The sequence below is a fragment of the Temnothorax longispinosus genome, chromosome 7, assembly GCF_030848805.1.
Source record: "Temnothorax longispinosus isolate EJ_2023e chromosome 7, Tlon_JGU_v1, whole genome shotgun sequence".
NCBI classification, from domain to species: Eukaryota; Metazoa; Arthropoda; class Insecta; order Hymenoptera; family Formicidae; genus Temnothorax; species Temnothorax longispinosus.
The window spans coordinates 19,692,431-19,705,705 of record NC_092364.1 but is presented as its reverse complement, the minus strand read 5'-3'; the positions used below and the strand labels follow the sequence as shown (position 1 = coordinate 19,705,705).

Below are 13,275 nucleotides of genomic sequence, written 5' to 3'. Positions count from 1 at the left end.
ATCGATTATCGTATGTCACGTTTAAACCAATAATCACTGGTGTTATTCACTATAAATATTAGAGAAGGTAATAGAAATAATATATTCCTGATTTAAAGAAAATTAAAATTAAATGTCAATAGAGATATAGGAAGTTTTATTTGATATAAAATAAAAGCTTTATAATTGTACTTTATTTTTTCTATCTTATCTTGTGTTCCTACCTCTTTTTATATAATATCGGTATCATACGATTACACACTTGCGCTTGAGGACCCGATCACTTTGCGGAAACGCGTACTTTCGGGATAAATTCACCTCGCGAACGTTAACGCGAGGTAATTGTAACATTAATTCGAGATTTTATTTGTCCGAGAAATTCGATGGAAACTCATATCACGGTTTATGGTCACGTTCACATATCGAGACGGACCAATGAATAGAGCACCGCCGCGACACGCGGTTAACTACTGATGAGGAACAGAAACATCAGCATCCGAGACCACTCTCTTTGACCTGTTCTCACTCTCTCCAGATGGGCCCAAAGGCGCCCAAAGCGTTCCTTTTCTATCTAGCCAGTGAAATTACGACGAGGTGTAATGAGAGTCTTTTACATCCGTTCGGATAAAAAGCGTTCGACGGAACTCATCACTTTCTAACCAGATGTTCTGTTCTTGTTCCTTTTTGCTTAACAAGTTTTTATACGCTTTTTCTCTATAATTAATTTCCTTTTAATTTCAAATATTTAATTACAAGTTAAATGTTTTTTAACTTTCTAATTTTTTCTGTTCGACTGTTTCGTTTCTGAACATTTGAAAAATTCATTCTTTTATATTTCGTTTTTTTTTATTTCTCAAAAATCACTGTATGTCCCGTGAACTATGATTGTAATTGTAATTACCTATTCTTACGCGTATTTGACATGGATCTGCATGTTCTTAGCGAGACGTAATTATGGTAATACATGTAAACTACACCGTTGTTTTGTTCGATTCGCTGTTCGTAAGCTTAGTAATCCCGAAACTTACTTTCACGGAGAGCCACAATCGCACGGGACAATCTGTTTATTCCGCGCGAAATTTCACTTCGAAATGTCGTTGCCGCGTGAAAATTGCTTCTTGGACTTTCGGTCGGTACGCAGTTTTCTGAAACTACTCATTTACGCGGCGAGTAATTATAACGTAACTATCTTGTGACAATCTCGCGAAGATGACAAACGAGTGACAAGGAAAATTTCTTTCTAGGATATCTGGACTACTACACTATGTACTGCAGTTGCAAACGTATAAGATATACACAGGTAACACTCGAATAACACGATTAATTGGTTCCGTGTTAATAAAAACTGTGTTATTCGAGACTTATTGTTAGGATTCATACAATTTTGGAGATTACGTTCCGTACTCTTGCATTTCGTGTATATTACTTCGAATGCAAATATATTATTGTAAAAAAAATTAGATGTTCAATAATGTTTAATATATTTTATCGATTCGAGCTTCATTAAATAGATAATTATCTATTTAATTGAATAAATTATGTATTTAATGAATTCTTATCTTGCTATAATAATAATTATAATAATATTAATATAATAAATTATATTTTTATTTTAAATCTCAGTCGAGAGATCAATGTATTGTTATTCAATCAACAGCACTTGTACGCATTTTTCTCGTTACTTTCGAACGGAGCATTTACATAATTTGCTGTATAGGCCAGTGATATAATGAATAATGAAAAGTCACGCATAAATTTAAAGTCATTGCCAAGGCACACTCTACACCACTCTGTGTCATTACTGTGCTATTTCTGTGTCATTTGCGCAATTACGTCTCGCGGTCTTTTATGGACATCGTATTTACATTCCGCGCACGCTTGCGGCTTGAAGTAGAATGACTAATGTGAATGATCTCGGCGTGATTTTTTCAAGATAATACAAAAATTTTATACTAATTTTTCGTAAATATTTAGACATATAGGTATTCTCGAATCTCGCGAGTTGACCAATATATATTTTTAAAAATTAAAAAATATGTATAGTTATTATTTTACCACATGTTTGACATGCTATAATTATTAAATAATCGTATGAAAAATTTACTATATAGGGAGAGCTTATAAAGTCTAAATCTTAAATAAGTTTAAAAGAATTACACAAGTATAAAAAAATACAAGAATAAAAATGGAGAAATGTTCGAACATTTTTATGTTACTTTGACAGGGTAATACTGGCTCTACCGGCTACAGTCTTCTCTAGATTCTCCTTTACCTTATACAAGATGTCAGCACGCATTCTATCAATACACGCAATGTGGAGTAGTCGTGTGGTGATGATATGGTATCGTATAGTATGCCAATATGGCTACAGTCGACTACAGCCGACTCCGAGCAAAGTATTAAATGTTACGGATTAACTAAATCCGTACTTGTAAAAATAATTCCGTTCGTTATTTCGAAGTTGCGAAATTCAATTTATTCGTTAGGGAGAATGTGGCCGTACTCTGTGTCAATAGAGATATCTGTAAACAGGAGTTAACCACGTTTACTCCGCAGATATTAGTGTGTATACTTCTGTATTCCATCTCCTTTGAAAGAAACCTGGAATCGGTGTTCAACGGAATATACATTCGCAATGACCGACTCAGAGAAACTCTTCACTTGCTCCACATCGGGCTGCAATATGGTAAGTGACGATTATTATCTCTCTTATTGAAAAAAGTATAACTTGTCTCGAGTCCCATAAAATCTTAAAGAACTACAATAATGTAAGAGACAACAGGATTGTTTTTCATTTACAGAGTTTTACGAATGAAGATCAATTAACAATGCATAAGAAGAAACACGACATGATGCTAAATCTTAACAATAACTCCAAGAGTGCTGGATTCGTTGGTAAGTTGATAACTTAACAACTTGAATCATGTCCGTACCAAAGAGATATGCTGAAAAATTTAATCGATATGTAGCAGATCAAACTCCAACGCCAACGAGGTTCTTCAAAAATTGCGAGGAGGTTGGTTTATTTCAAGATCTGCAAAACGTGGTCAATCCTTTCGAAGAGACGTTTCGAAGGGCTGTTGAGTCTGGAAATATTGGCACGCTTGTAGTATCGGAGGTAAAAAAAAAATCACATACGTATGTTGTCTCAAATGAGACAATAAAAAATTATTTCTCTTATATAAGAGGTATCAAAAGTGCACGACGATATAAGTTCACTTTTTGCAGACTGGAATTACGGATGACACGCTGCATACTCCTCACATCTTTCCCTATATAACAGATGTATTGCCCGCAAATAGTCAAATTCTTTCCGAAGACACTGTCGAGGTCTGTTCCTCGACCGTGTCTCTTGCCGAGAAAGATGCGGAGGAGGAAAGCGCTATAAAGACTGACGAGTGTAACAGTATTAAATTAAGTACAAACGAGACGCAGGAGTTGATGAAAGATTCGACTGTCGCATCTGCGAAAGATGATACTCTCCCGGCGGACATTATTGCCGCGAATGCAAATATACCTATAGCGCCTAAACTTTCACCGACGCAACCTATGTCTCATCTGTAAGAATGCCCCTTTCATTGTTACAAAGGCTGCATTCCGATATCCACTGTCAGAACTGCAAATCTATATTTTACGTCACGTATACTGTAGATTTTCAGTATACTGAAAGTTGCTGACAGTAAATATCGGAATGCAGCCAAAATTGTTCCATGTATTTCATCGTAATAAGCCTCAATTTCTCTTATTTTAATTCAATATATTTTCTTTTGCTCGTATTATTTAAATCTTTAACGTTTTCTATGACACACATGTACATGATCAATTCTTTTTCTAGATAGTTATTCTTAGATGATGATCAAGTTTTTGTTTGAATTCATTCAAGATAATTAATATCTCTCCTTTCTTTAATCTAGAAATATTTGAAGATATTACGATGAAATGTCATACTTGCTGCACATCATTAATAGATTTAGAATTTTTCTTTCTATGAAGGTCCATCAACGGCGAGGAGGTGCAATTGCTACTGAAAACCGCGGATGGTAAATTAATGCAGTTGTGCGCAACACCGGTGTCGGAGCCTTCTAACATATCGAATGTCAATACCGAACAGCAAACCGTTGTTATCAGAACCGAACCAGCTCTGCGGTGTGCGATGAAATTGGAGCCCAAGAAAACTGTGATCTCAAGATTATCGTTAGCAAAAATGGTAACGTACCGATTACACCGAGATGATTCGCGTTTCAAGATGAACCTCTTAGAAATTCCATTACAGAAGCTGAAACAATCCCTGTCCAAGAACACGATCGCACAGAATCCAAGAGCGACCGAAGAATGCGCGAAAACGGATGCAGCCGCGAAGAAGGAGAATGTCAAGAAGACGATCGATCAGCTTAAGAAAAAGGACATTCTCGAGCGCAATCGTGCCAGTTCGATGCGTGCACGGGCCAAGAGAAAGGAATGGATCCAAGAACTCCAAAGAACGGTAACCAACGTGAACGAGACCAACACGGCCTTGCAAATGGAAGTGAAAACTTTACGCAAGGAAATTGCGAGGTTAAAAACTCTTTTGCTGGCCCATAAGGATTGTTCGGTCACAAAGGCGATGCAAAAAGGCGAGTAATTAATTTAGATATCTATTTGTCGCACGATTCAGCGCCGTGGATTCTAGTTATTCACATTCGCGAGTTTAATTGTATTTTAAAAACGTCTCTTTTTTATTGCTCCAGATCTGCTCGTGTAATCTGATTAAATAAGATTGGTTTAAAATAACCAGAAAAAGATGAAAATATAATTCTCAATTTAGTTTAGAACAAATTTTATTGCAATCTCTTTGAATTTTGCAGGAATAATTCTTGGACCCAAGATAATATCAGTAGATAATCCCGAGGTACTTACGGTGCCGATATCGAACAATGGCGTCCCCGTGAAACGATCGGTTTCCTACACGACGGAGATTCCGAACGTGTCGACGAAGAAATCGACCCTGTCGATCACGAAGAATCCGGTGATACTTCCGAAGATGGATTGCGGCACCGCGAATCTCGCGATTCCGAACGCGACGATCATAAAGACTCTACCGGCGTTGAAGATCGTGGGCGTCAATCAGTTTATGCCGGAGAAGTCGGAGGGAACAAAACAGATACTGATAGTGCAAAATCAACCGAGAAAATTGTGCGAGGCTACGACTAGGCAGATTATTCAGATAAATCCGAATTATGAAGTGGAACATGCGGCATCTAAGAGCACGGGAACGTAATTAATCGCCTTTTAACGTTCGCACATTTGTAACGCAAATGTCGAAGTTCTTTTGGCTAAGACGGTCAGCGAATAGACGAATGAATCGATTCTATGACGCTACGCGATATATACGATATCGTGGATAGAGCAAGATATATGACGTTCTTGAAAATGTTCACAAAATCTACTTTTACGCGTCTCCCGTTTTTTTATCTTCCATGACAAATTAATTCGATAATATTTTCATGTGTCATATTTTATTCCACGAATAACTGCTTAATGTAAACGATCGTTGATATTCCTGATGTAGAGGAATGTGAAGTAATACAGGGAGTACCAATTTTTGTATTATTTATTGAGTTTACAAGAAAATAGGTTTTTATTGAGTATGATTTATTTATTTTATAATTTTATCCTCGTCAATATATTTTTCATTTAGGAGATATTTGTAAATATATAAAATTTTATTAAGGACATAAATTCTTATATAACAGATATTTATATGATAAAATGAATTAATCTCTTCTTCATTCTTCCATTAATTAAATAAATTTAATTATGCTTATAAAAATACTTCTTGTCTATTTGTTAAATCATTGATAAAATATGAATATGATTGATATAACAGCGCTTATTAAATATCATTACATTATCATAATACAATATAAATCAAATTGATGAATAAACAGCTTGCATTGTTCCTGCCGCGTGCTTTCGGCATCTGGCGGACGAAGAGTTATGCGATGTATCCAGTCCCACGATGATTCTGTGACCCTCGGGCCCTTATCAGTTCTCCGTCCAGTCGTCTAACAAACTCTACACCGGACAGGAGAATGATAAGGGGCTTTGGGCACGCATTGCTTCAAAAACGGGGAAAATGGTCATGTCAAAAGATGGAATTCCGCCCTGGAGTGCACGTGTTCCTCGAGATATCTGAAAAAATCCAAGCGATTGATTATTCTTTCATTTATCGAGAGATACTCAACAAAATCATAAAAACGGAACTAACGTTACTGCATTCGGGAGGGATATATCTCTGGTTATTTCGAAAACATGATGTTCCTACGTCATTTATATTTTTAAAATGCACGCGCGGTAGAATAACAATCTCGTTATCTTCCATCCGGAAATACATAAATTGAAATCGTCGTACGCTAATGTTATAATTCAAAATGTTTGCGCGAAGTGTTTGCGTTTTTAAGAGATATAAAAGAATATCTGTCCGTCAATTTTACCGTCCATAAATAGCCGTTCGTTTTTCTTGCAGAGTCGTCTTGTGTATGTATATCTATCTGTCGGCGTGAAAAATATATTTGACCCGATTGTCGGGACACGCGTGTGTCGCGCGCCGAGTTCTTTCAATCTCACAATCGCGCATTACGTCAGAAGAGCCACGAATTGTTCGGAGCAATCGGGCAGAGATAAGCACGCCAACAAAGGACAAGCGTCTGTCTCTCTCTCTCTCTCTCTCTCTCTCTCTCTCTCTCTCTCTCTCTCTCGAACAAATACAAAATTTCCGCTCCTTCACGAATCGTAGTGAGTCACGTTCGAGAGAGCACAACGGGCTCGTGTGAGGCATCCTGCGGGTCTGGTCTGGGCTGTCGGTTACTCGGTAAACTCTGTCAACCGCTTTCTCGTGTCGATAACAGACGTCGATAGCGACCGGCCGGATACAGTACGCGTCCCTGTTCTCTCTCCTGGGTCTCGCCGATGCTTCCTTAACCTTCGTCCTCGGCGATGAAATCAATCCTGCGTAAGCCCGCGGTAGAGAGCGACCGCGTTTATTAATGATGCCTATGGGTCACAAATAAAGGATATTCTTTTCACGAAATATAAAATGTTGCAAAATCATTTATGATGTAATAACGCAATCGTTGAGATATTGGGCTATGGAATTTTGAAGCATGATCAGAAGATATGAATATCACGCATCGAACAATGCACCAATTTTTTTCAGAGTTGATCTGCTTAAATAAAACACGTTTTAATTAAATCTATGATTTAAAAATGTCCATCTCCTATATTCTTCTTTCGCAACATTTTACCTCGTCGTTTTATAATACTCTTATTTTAAATCGAATGATTCAGGAGTAATATTGGACTACCTATTGTCGCTAAATAAAAGACAATTACACGAACGGAATATCGATGCTTTCGGCGGGTTAAATATTCAAATTTTCACTTGTAGTGAAAATACAATTAAAAGAAAAGAATACAGAATAAGAAAATACAGGAAAGAGCATATTTCAGAACTGGTCGATTATACTGTCTAAATTTCACCTCTAACGAATGAATTCGCTAGTGACGATCCACGCGATTGTGAAAATACATAAGAAATTAGGGGAAAAAAACAAAAACATTCTCAGTGTCTGAAAGCTTCTATACATTCCGAATATTTCTGCTGCGTAATAATATCGTTAATTCTCAGCAATATTATTCTAAACTTTTCAAATAATAATTCTCGATATCGTTAAATGATATTAACGCAATATTGTAAAATGATATTAACACTCGTTGGTTTTATAAATAAGAATTTTCAGGACGAGGGAAGATATTTTTCTCAAGATAAATCAATCGATTAAAAATGAGCACAGCAATTCTTATTTGACCCATTAATATCCTGCGTCGATATATCTGCTTTTCGAGAATGCCGAATGTGACTCACTCCTCGGCCATTCATACTGGTATTTTACGTAAAATCGGTAACGACCGATCGCGACCATAAACACGCGAGTTCAAAGCTTCCTCGCAAGGATGTGGCTTGCCATTCGATCATTCGTAGAATTCTTGGCGTCGATTCGTCTTGCCAGCCCGCTCAATCGACGCACGTACGGAAATAGCACCGAGAGAGAGCAGGTGCTCGATTCTACGGCCCTGCTGCTTCGAGATTGCGCTGAACCGCACGACTGTTATACAACACGTGAGATTTCCCAAACCTTGGACCCGAGAGCTTTTCTCGATCGTCGCGAACGACTGATAAATCGCTGGAGTATCATAGTGCAGATTTTAGATAATTTTAGTGCTTTAAGATCAATGTTATTTACTGATGTTAACAATCAATAGAAATTAATTCTGAATCCTGAAAATTAGAGTTCAATATAATGTGTATTTTTACCAATGCAGATTAACTTTAATCTTACAATTAGTTTAACTTGCTTTTTATTTTCTTTTAGTTTTAGGAATTAGGAAAAGATAAAAAGTAAGTTAACCGAGATTAAAATTAATCTGCATTGATGAAAATGAATATAAGGCGTTATTCCATCAAAATAGCGATTCACAAATCACAATAATTTTACGCTGCAAAATAAGTCCGGTAAATAAATCTTTTTCTTCGAACTAATTTTAAGAAAACAAATTGATATTGATAAAAGTTTCACTGCACGAGTATTGCGATTTCAATTATTAAAATACCAGAGAAAATCTCTACTTGATATTACATTTTATACATTAATGTTAACTATAGGGAGATATATTTGTCGCCGCGTTAGTAAACCCGTATGGACGTTGTTCATATTAAATGAACGCACCGGAGTTCACGTTAAATATTAAAGATCTAATTCGTCGACTAACGAGTCTCAACTATGCAGTCAACCACATATACAAGTTTCGTAATTATATCCTCGCACAAAGACGAAAACATTTTCAATACAAATAATAAACGAAATCTTAATTAGCTTAGGTGCGACAAACAACGTCGCTTTTATATCGCATCGTTTCGATTAAAGATAATACAATGTCGCGACTGCGGAAATGGATCGATTAACCGAATCCTCAATCGAGAGACGGACGATCAATCATCCGTCGCTGCGCATCAAGATCGCTCTTGATATCTCGTATACGATCTCGCGATTATCCGTATATACAGACGGTCGGGAACGTTCGGAGCGAGATTTGCCCTGAAATTCGCTTCTTAAATTCTTGTTAGCGGAACGGAGCTCTCTCCCGGCCACGGCGCAACGCGGATTCCATTTACTGATTGGATATGGCATCAGTTATTCATCGCCGCTAGTCGAAGGAGAGAATGAGAGGAGAGGAGCACGTGCGGCCGTTATAAATACGGCGGATTTCCCGTCGGTATGCTGCTGCATTTGGAAATTCTCGACGGGCCTCCCCCCCTTTCGAAACACGTCCATCCCCACCGTTGCCCATTACATTGCTCGCGCACGTCCATGTTTGATGCACTATCAATAAAAAAACAGACCTCCCCGCGTAATTTTCTCATATACGCGGCAGCTTAGAAAGATGCTGCCAAACTTGGAAGGGTATTCTCCTCACGGCACGGCTAAGACCGAAGAAAAGTTGCGTAATAACTAATACATCGGCCTTGTGGCACATCGAAACTCCCCTGTGATTCAACCCTCCCGATTTCTTACAAAAATACCGACATGACAAATTCACGATGGTTTCTAAGAGAACGAACAGGAGGCGATATCGGGCGAGAAAGATATAAATAGAGCGACGATTTATTTAATTTAGTCTGTTGATCGCGGCGGATAAAAATAATTAAATCGATATTATCAGTTTCGCGATTATACTATCTTTTATCTTCGTCGTAAGACGATGGAAATTGACCAAAAGCGTGTTCTGTACTGCAATAAAATATTTAGATCAGAATTCGCAGACCCCGTTTGCAGATCTGCCGAAGGTCGACAAATCGAGACACAGGACTTGACGAAAGGACGTCGAAGCGTCGGTTTGCCATTATATTTACGGCCTTTGAGAGATGTATCAGATAAATAAACACATTCACCGGGCAATATGACGAAGATAAACTGGGGGAATCGAGCATACACGATTCTACGTTTCTGAGAGGGGTAATATACGCTCCGTTGAGCCTTGAGACACGTCTATGTTTCCCTTTATTTTCACATTCGACCCCAGACACACAATTGTTGGCGTTCTTATCATGGTTTGCCCGTCACGATAAAATTCCAACTCTAATCAGATACAAAAATCCGAAAAATCCAAATTCTCACATAAATCAGGTTGAAGAACGAAATGAATCTCAGAAATAGAAAAAAGTGTCTCCGACACATGCATGTTCATTGACGTGATTATTCTCGTCCTTCCATCATCTATTAGATTAATTAGATCTACTGTGCTATCCACGTTTGAATCGATATCGCGACAAGTCCAAGTATCGAAGGGACAGGCGAGAAGCGAGACGTATAAAGTGCGACCGATTCGAATGGAGCGAATTCGATGCGACGGCTATTATCCCGGCCGAACCGCCGAAAAATGATCAGTTAAACGCGCGCAACGACGTACGTCGGATCGGTGTCGCGGGGTGGTCACACTAGTCACGTAGTCAGTAGTCACATGGGCGCGCGCGACCGACGACAGCGAGAGAAACAAGGGCCGGCGCGGCGCGCGGAGTCGATCGATCTGTTCACTGCCGAAAATACACGCGCACACAACACACGTACGGCGGCGGGTATACCCCGCGTTTTTCCGTGCAGCCAGGGCTGCGCGATATACAAAACGCGGAAACTGCACGCACATCAGTGGTCCAGTCCAGAGAGCGACGGCGACGGCGGACTGAAAGAGGGAGAGAGGGAGGGACGGGAAGACAAAGAGGGGTGGAGGAGAGAGGGCTCGCGGAAATTGTAGCCGCGCGACGATTCCGCGCGACGATAGTGAGCTCAAATCGCGGTAAACGCGCGAACTCGCGGATCCTCTCGGCGACTCGTGCGATGACCCCCGCGCACGTTGCCAGTTGCCATCGTTATTCGGACGCCCGCGTCCGTGGACCGCAAATAACGACAGACGGTTCTACTAACGCGCTCTCGGGTCTTTTCACGGTCCTGTCTCACTGTGTCGCGCGCGCGCGCACGCGCGCGGCAATGATAAAGTTATCAGGCCGGGGAGTCTGAATGCTTTTATACCGAAGAACGCGCGTTCGTTCGCAATCCAATTTCTATATACTGGAATACCGGAATATCGAGGCGTTCTTGCGCGATCGTTTATCGACTGCTCTCGTCTCTCGAGTATATACGCCGTTCCTTCGAAAGCGGAAATGAATTTCGAGAAATCCGCGAAGCTTTGTAATCCCACGGAGCATCTCTCCGCGCGCGCAAACATGTTTTGCGCGAGAAGAACGATAATAATCGATCAGAGAAATTTACTCGTCGAATTCCCCGGTCAGATTAGGCCCGACCTCGTGCGACTTGAACGGAATCGCCGTTATACACGATAATCGGATTCCTTCGATTCGAAAAAAAGGAGAAAAGAGATACGAAAAGAAATACAAGCTCGCCGCAAGGTCCACTGAACATTGATACTCGCGCCGGGGAGGGGGGGGGGAGATTCTCGTATCGCGAAGTTTCATATCACATGCCGCACGCGTCGCGCAACGAAGTGCCACAGCTCTATGCTCGGTCTCCTCTCGCCAACCGGAAAGCTCAAGGTTGTCCGCAAATATTGTATATAGCTGTAGCTCTCTCATTTTTCGATATCGATCTCGAGTCTCTACCCCGCGAGCTTTATTCAGGCAGTCGTGGAGATAGGAGACGCCGCGATAAACGGATGAAGGATCGATAAGATCTCGAGATAATCTCTGGATTTTCGGACCAGCTCGCACGCGGTGAACTGATAGGACGCTCCCAGTTTCGAAGATACGAATTTTTACGCGCACAGCACACATTACACTCTTTCCGATGACTCAAAAATCCACCCAGATCGTATTATAATCAGTCAGGCAAAGATTACTCACTGGACGCTGCAATCTCTGATCGGGCATCACGCTTCGTGAGATATCAACGCGCCACATTGAAGCGATCACTGGCTACTCTCCGCTCGCGACAGACGTTACGAGAAGACGCATATCGCGATACTCCGCCACAGGCTCCTGTACCATCGAGAAGAAGCCGAGGGACGGACGAAACGAATGAGCGAGCGGGCGAACGAGCGAGCGCTGATGTAACGCACGCGCACGATTGGCGACGGCCGGCTGCGTCGCATCTCCGAGATATCCTCCGGAGCACGCAGCAGCACCCAACATGATGCACGATGCACGTCTCGCGCGCAACTGAGCGACCGTGTTGGCCGCTTCGTCGACGCTCGGTCGTTTCCGCAATGTGCGTGGCGGGAGGTTCTCGATTTCGTCGTGTCTTCGTCGGTGGCACGAGAACGGATCCTCGTCGCTCTTTCTCTCCCTCATCCCCGCTCTCGCTTCTCCGGGGGTCTCCGCCGTCAGCCGTGCTGCTCTGCTCTTTCTGGCCGTCGTCGTCGTCGTCGTCTGCGTTTGCGAGTTTGCGGTTGTCTCGCTCGCGCTGACGACGGTGCCGAACACCGGGGGGATGAATAGAGAGGCTGCTGCCGGCTTCGGCGAAGCGAACGGTACAAAGGGGGGGACGAGCGCCAACCGCGCCAAGAATCTTCAGTACCCTAGTAAATACGAAGAAAGGTGGTTCTCGGATTTTCAGGTTTGAACAGGGGAAGACTGACGTGAGGTATGCACCGCCGCACCATACGGCGAGGCATCCCTCGCCGCGGGATTCACGGGGAGTGAAATAACAAGCTGCGGCAAAACGTTAAAATCTATCGCCTGTTAAATTTACGAAAGAGCCGTGAGTCAGCGCTACGCGTGGTCGTCTCATTGATCGACGCGCTTAAATCCATACCTGCGTCCTCGGCATGCGTTTAAATATGTATATAGACATCGTATTTTCTGTGTATCAATCACAATGTTACACCTTATTAATGTTATAATAAGCACTTGACAGAGAAAAAGCCTTTCATCTTTTAATGTGCCATCTTCATCGCCGCATCGCCGCTAATAACAAAGAAATTTTGTGTACATAATTTCTGATAGATGTATTCTCATAAGGTGAAATAATGCCGTTCGTAATATGAAAGAAGAGAGGACGAATGAAAAAAAAAAAGGAATTAATATCTCGCGCGGAATAGAATTTTGTCTCGAAGCGGGCGATTTCACGTCGAGGTGGAAATACCTGATTCTCAAGGGAGCCCGACTATACGGACTACTCTTAAATTGGTGGCTAAATTAGAAATCGCTCTCCGACGTCTCTGCGAAACGAGAGACCGCGCGCTAATGCG

General features: G+C 41.1%; 1 protein-coding gene and 1 long non-coding RNA gene across 2 annotated transcripts; one reads left to right on the top strand and one right to left on the bottom strand.

Annotated features, from left to right (window-relative positions):
- Nucleotides 1–2,319: 2,319 nt before the first annotated feature.
- Nucleotides 2,320–5,604, top strand: Atf-2 (Activating transcription factor-2). The gene is made up of 7 exons (XM_071783262.1): nucleotides 2,320–2,665; nucleotides 2,781–2,874; nucleotides 2,949–3,097; nucleotides 3,208–3,539; nucleotides 3,973–4,186; nucleotides 4,253–4,592; nucleotides 4,824–5,604. Exons 1-7 carry the CDS (start codon nucleotides 2,615–2,617, stop codon nucleotides 5,234–5,236), a joined length of 1,593 nt encoding a protein of 530 aa, XP_071639363.1. The 5' UTR covers nucleotides 2,320–2,614; the 3' UTR covers nucleotides 5,237–5,604.
- Nucleotides 5,514–12,402, bottom strand: LOC139815975 (uncharacterized). The gene is made up of 2 exons (XR_011732875.1): nucleotides 11,930–12,402; nucleotides 5,514–6,150 (listed from the first exon to the last, which is right to left on the bottom strand). It is a non-coding gene; the product is annotated as an uncharacterized lncRNA (long non-coding RNA).
- Between the last annotated feature and the right edge of the window lie 873 nt (nucleotides 12,403–13,275).

Bases quoted from the DNA above. Each gene is read 5' to 3' on its own strand.
- Atf-2 (XM_071783262.1), top strand. From the start codon at position 2,615: ATGACCGACTCAGAGAAACTCTTCACTTGCTCCACATCGGGCTGCAAT. The intron at 2,666-2,780 runs GTAAGTGACGAT...TTTCATTTACAG, and splicing joins CCACATCGGGCTGCAATATG to AGTTTTACGAATGAAGATCA. The intron at 3,540-3,972 runs GTAAGAATGCCC...CTTTCTATGAAG, and splicing joins ACGCAACCTATGTCTCATCT to GTCCATCAACGGCGAGGAGG.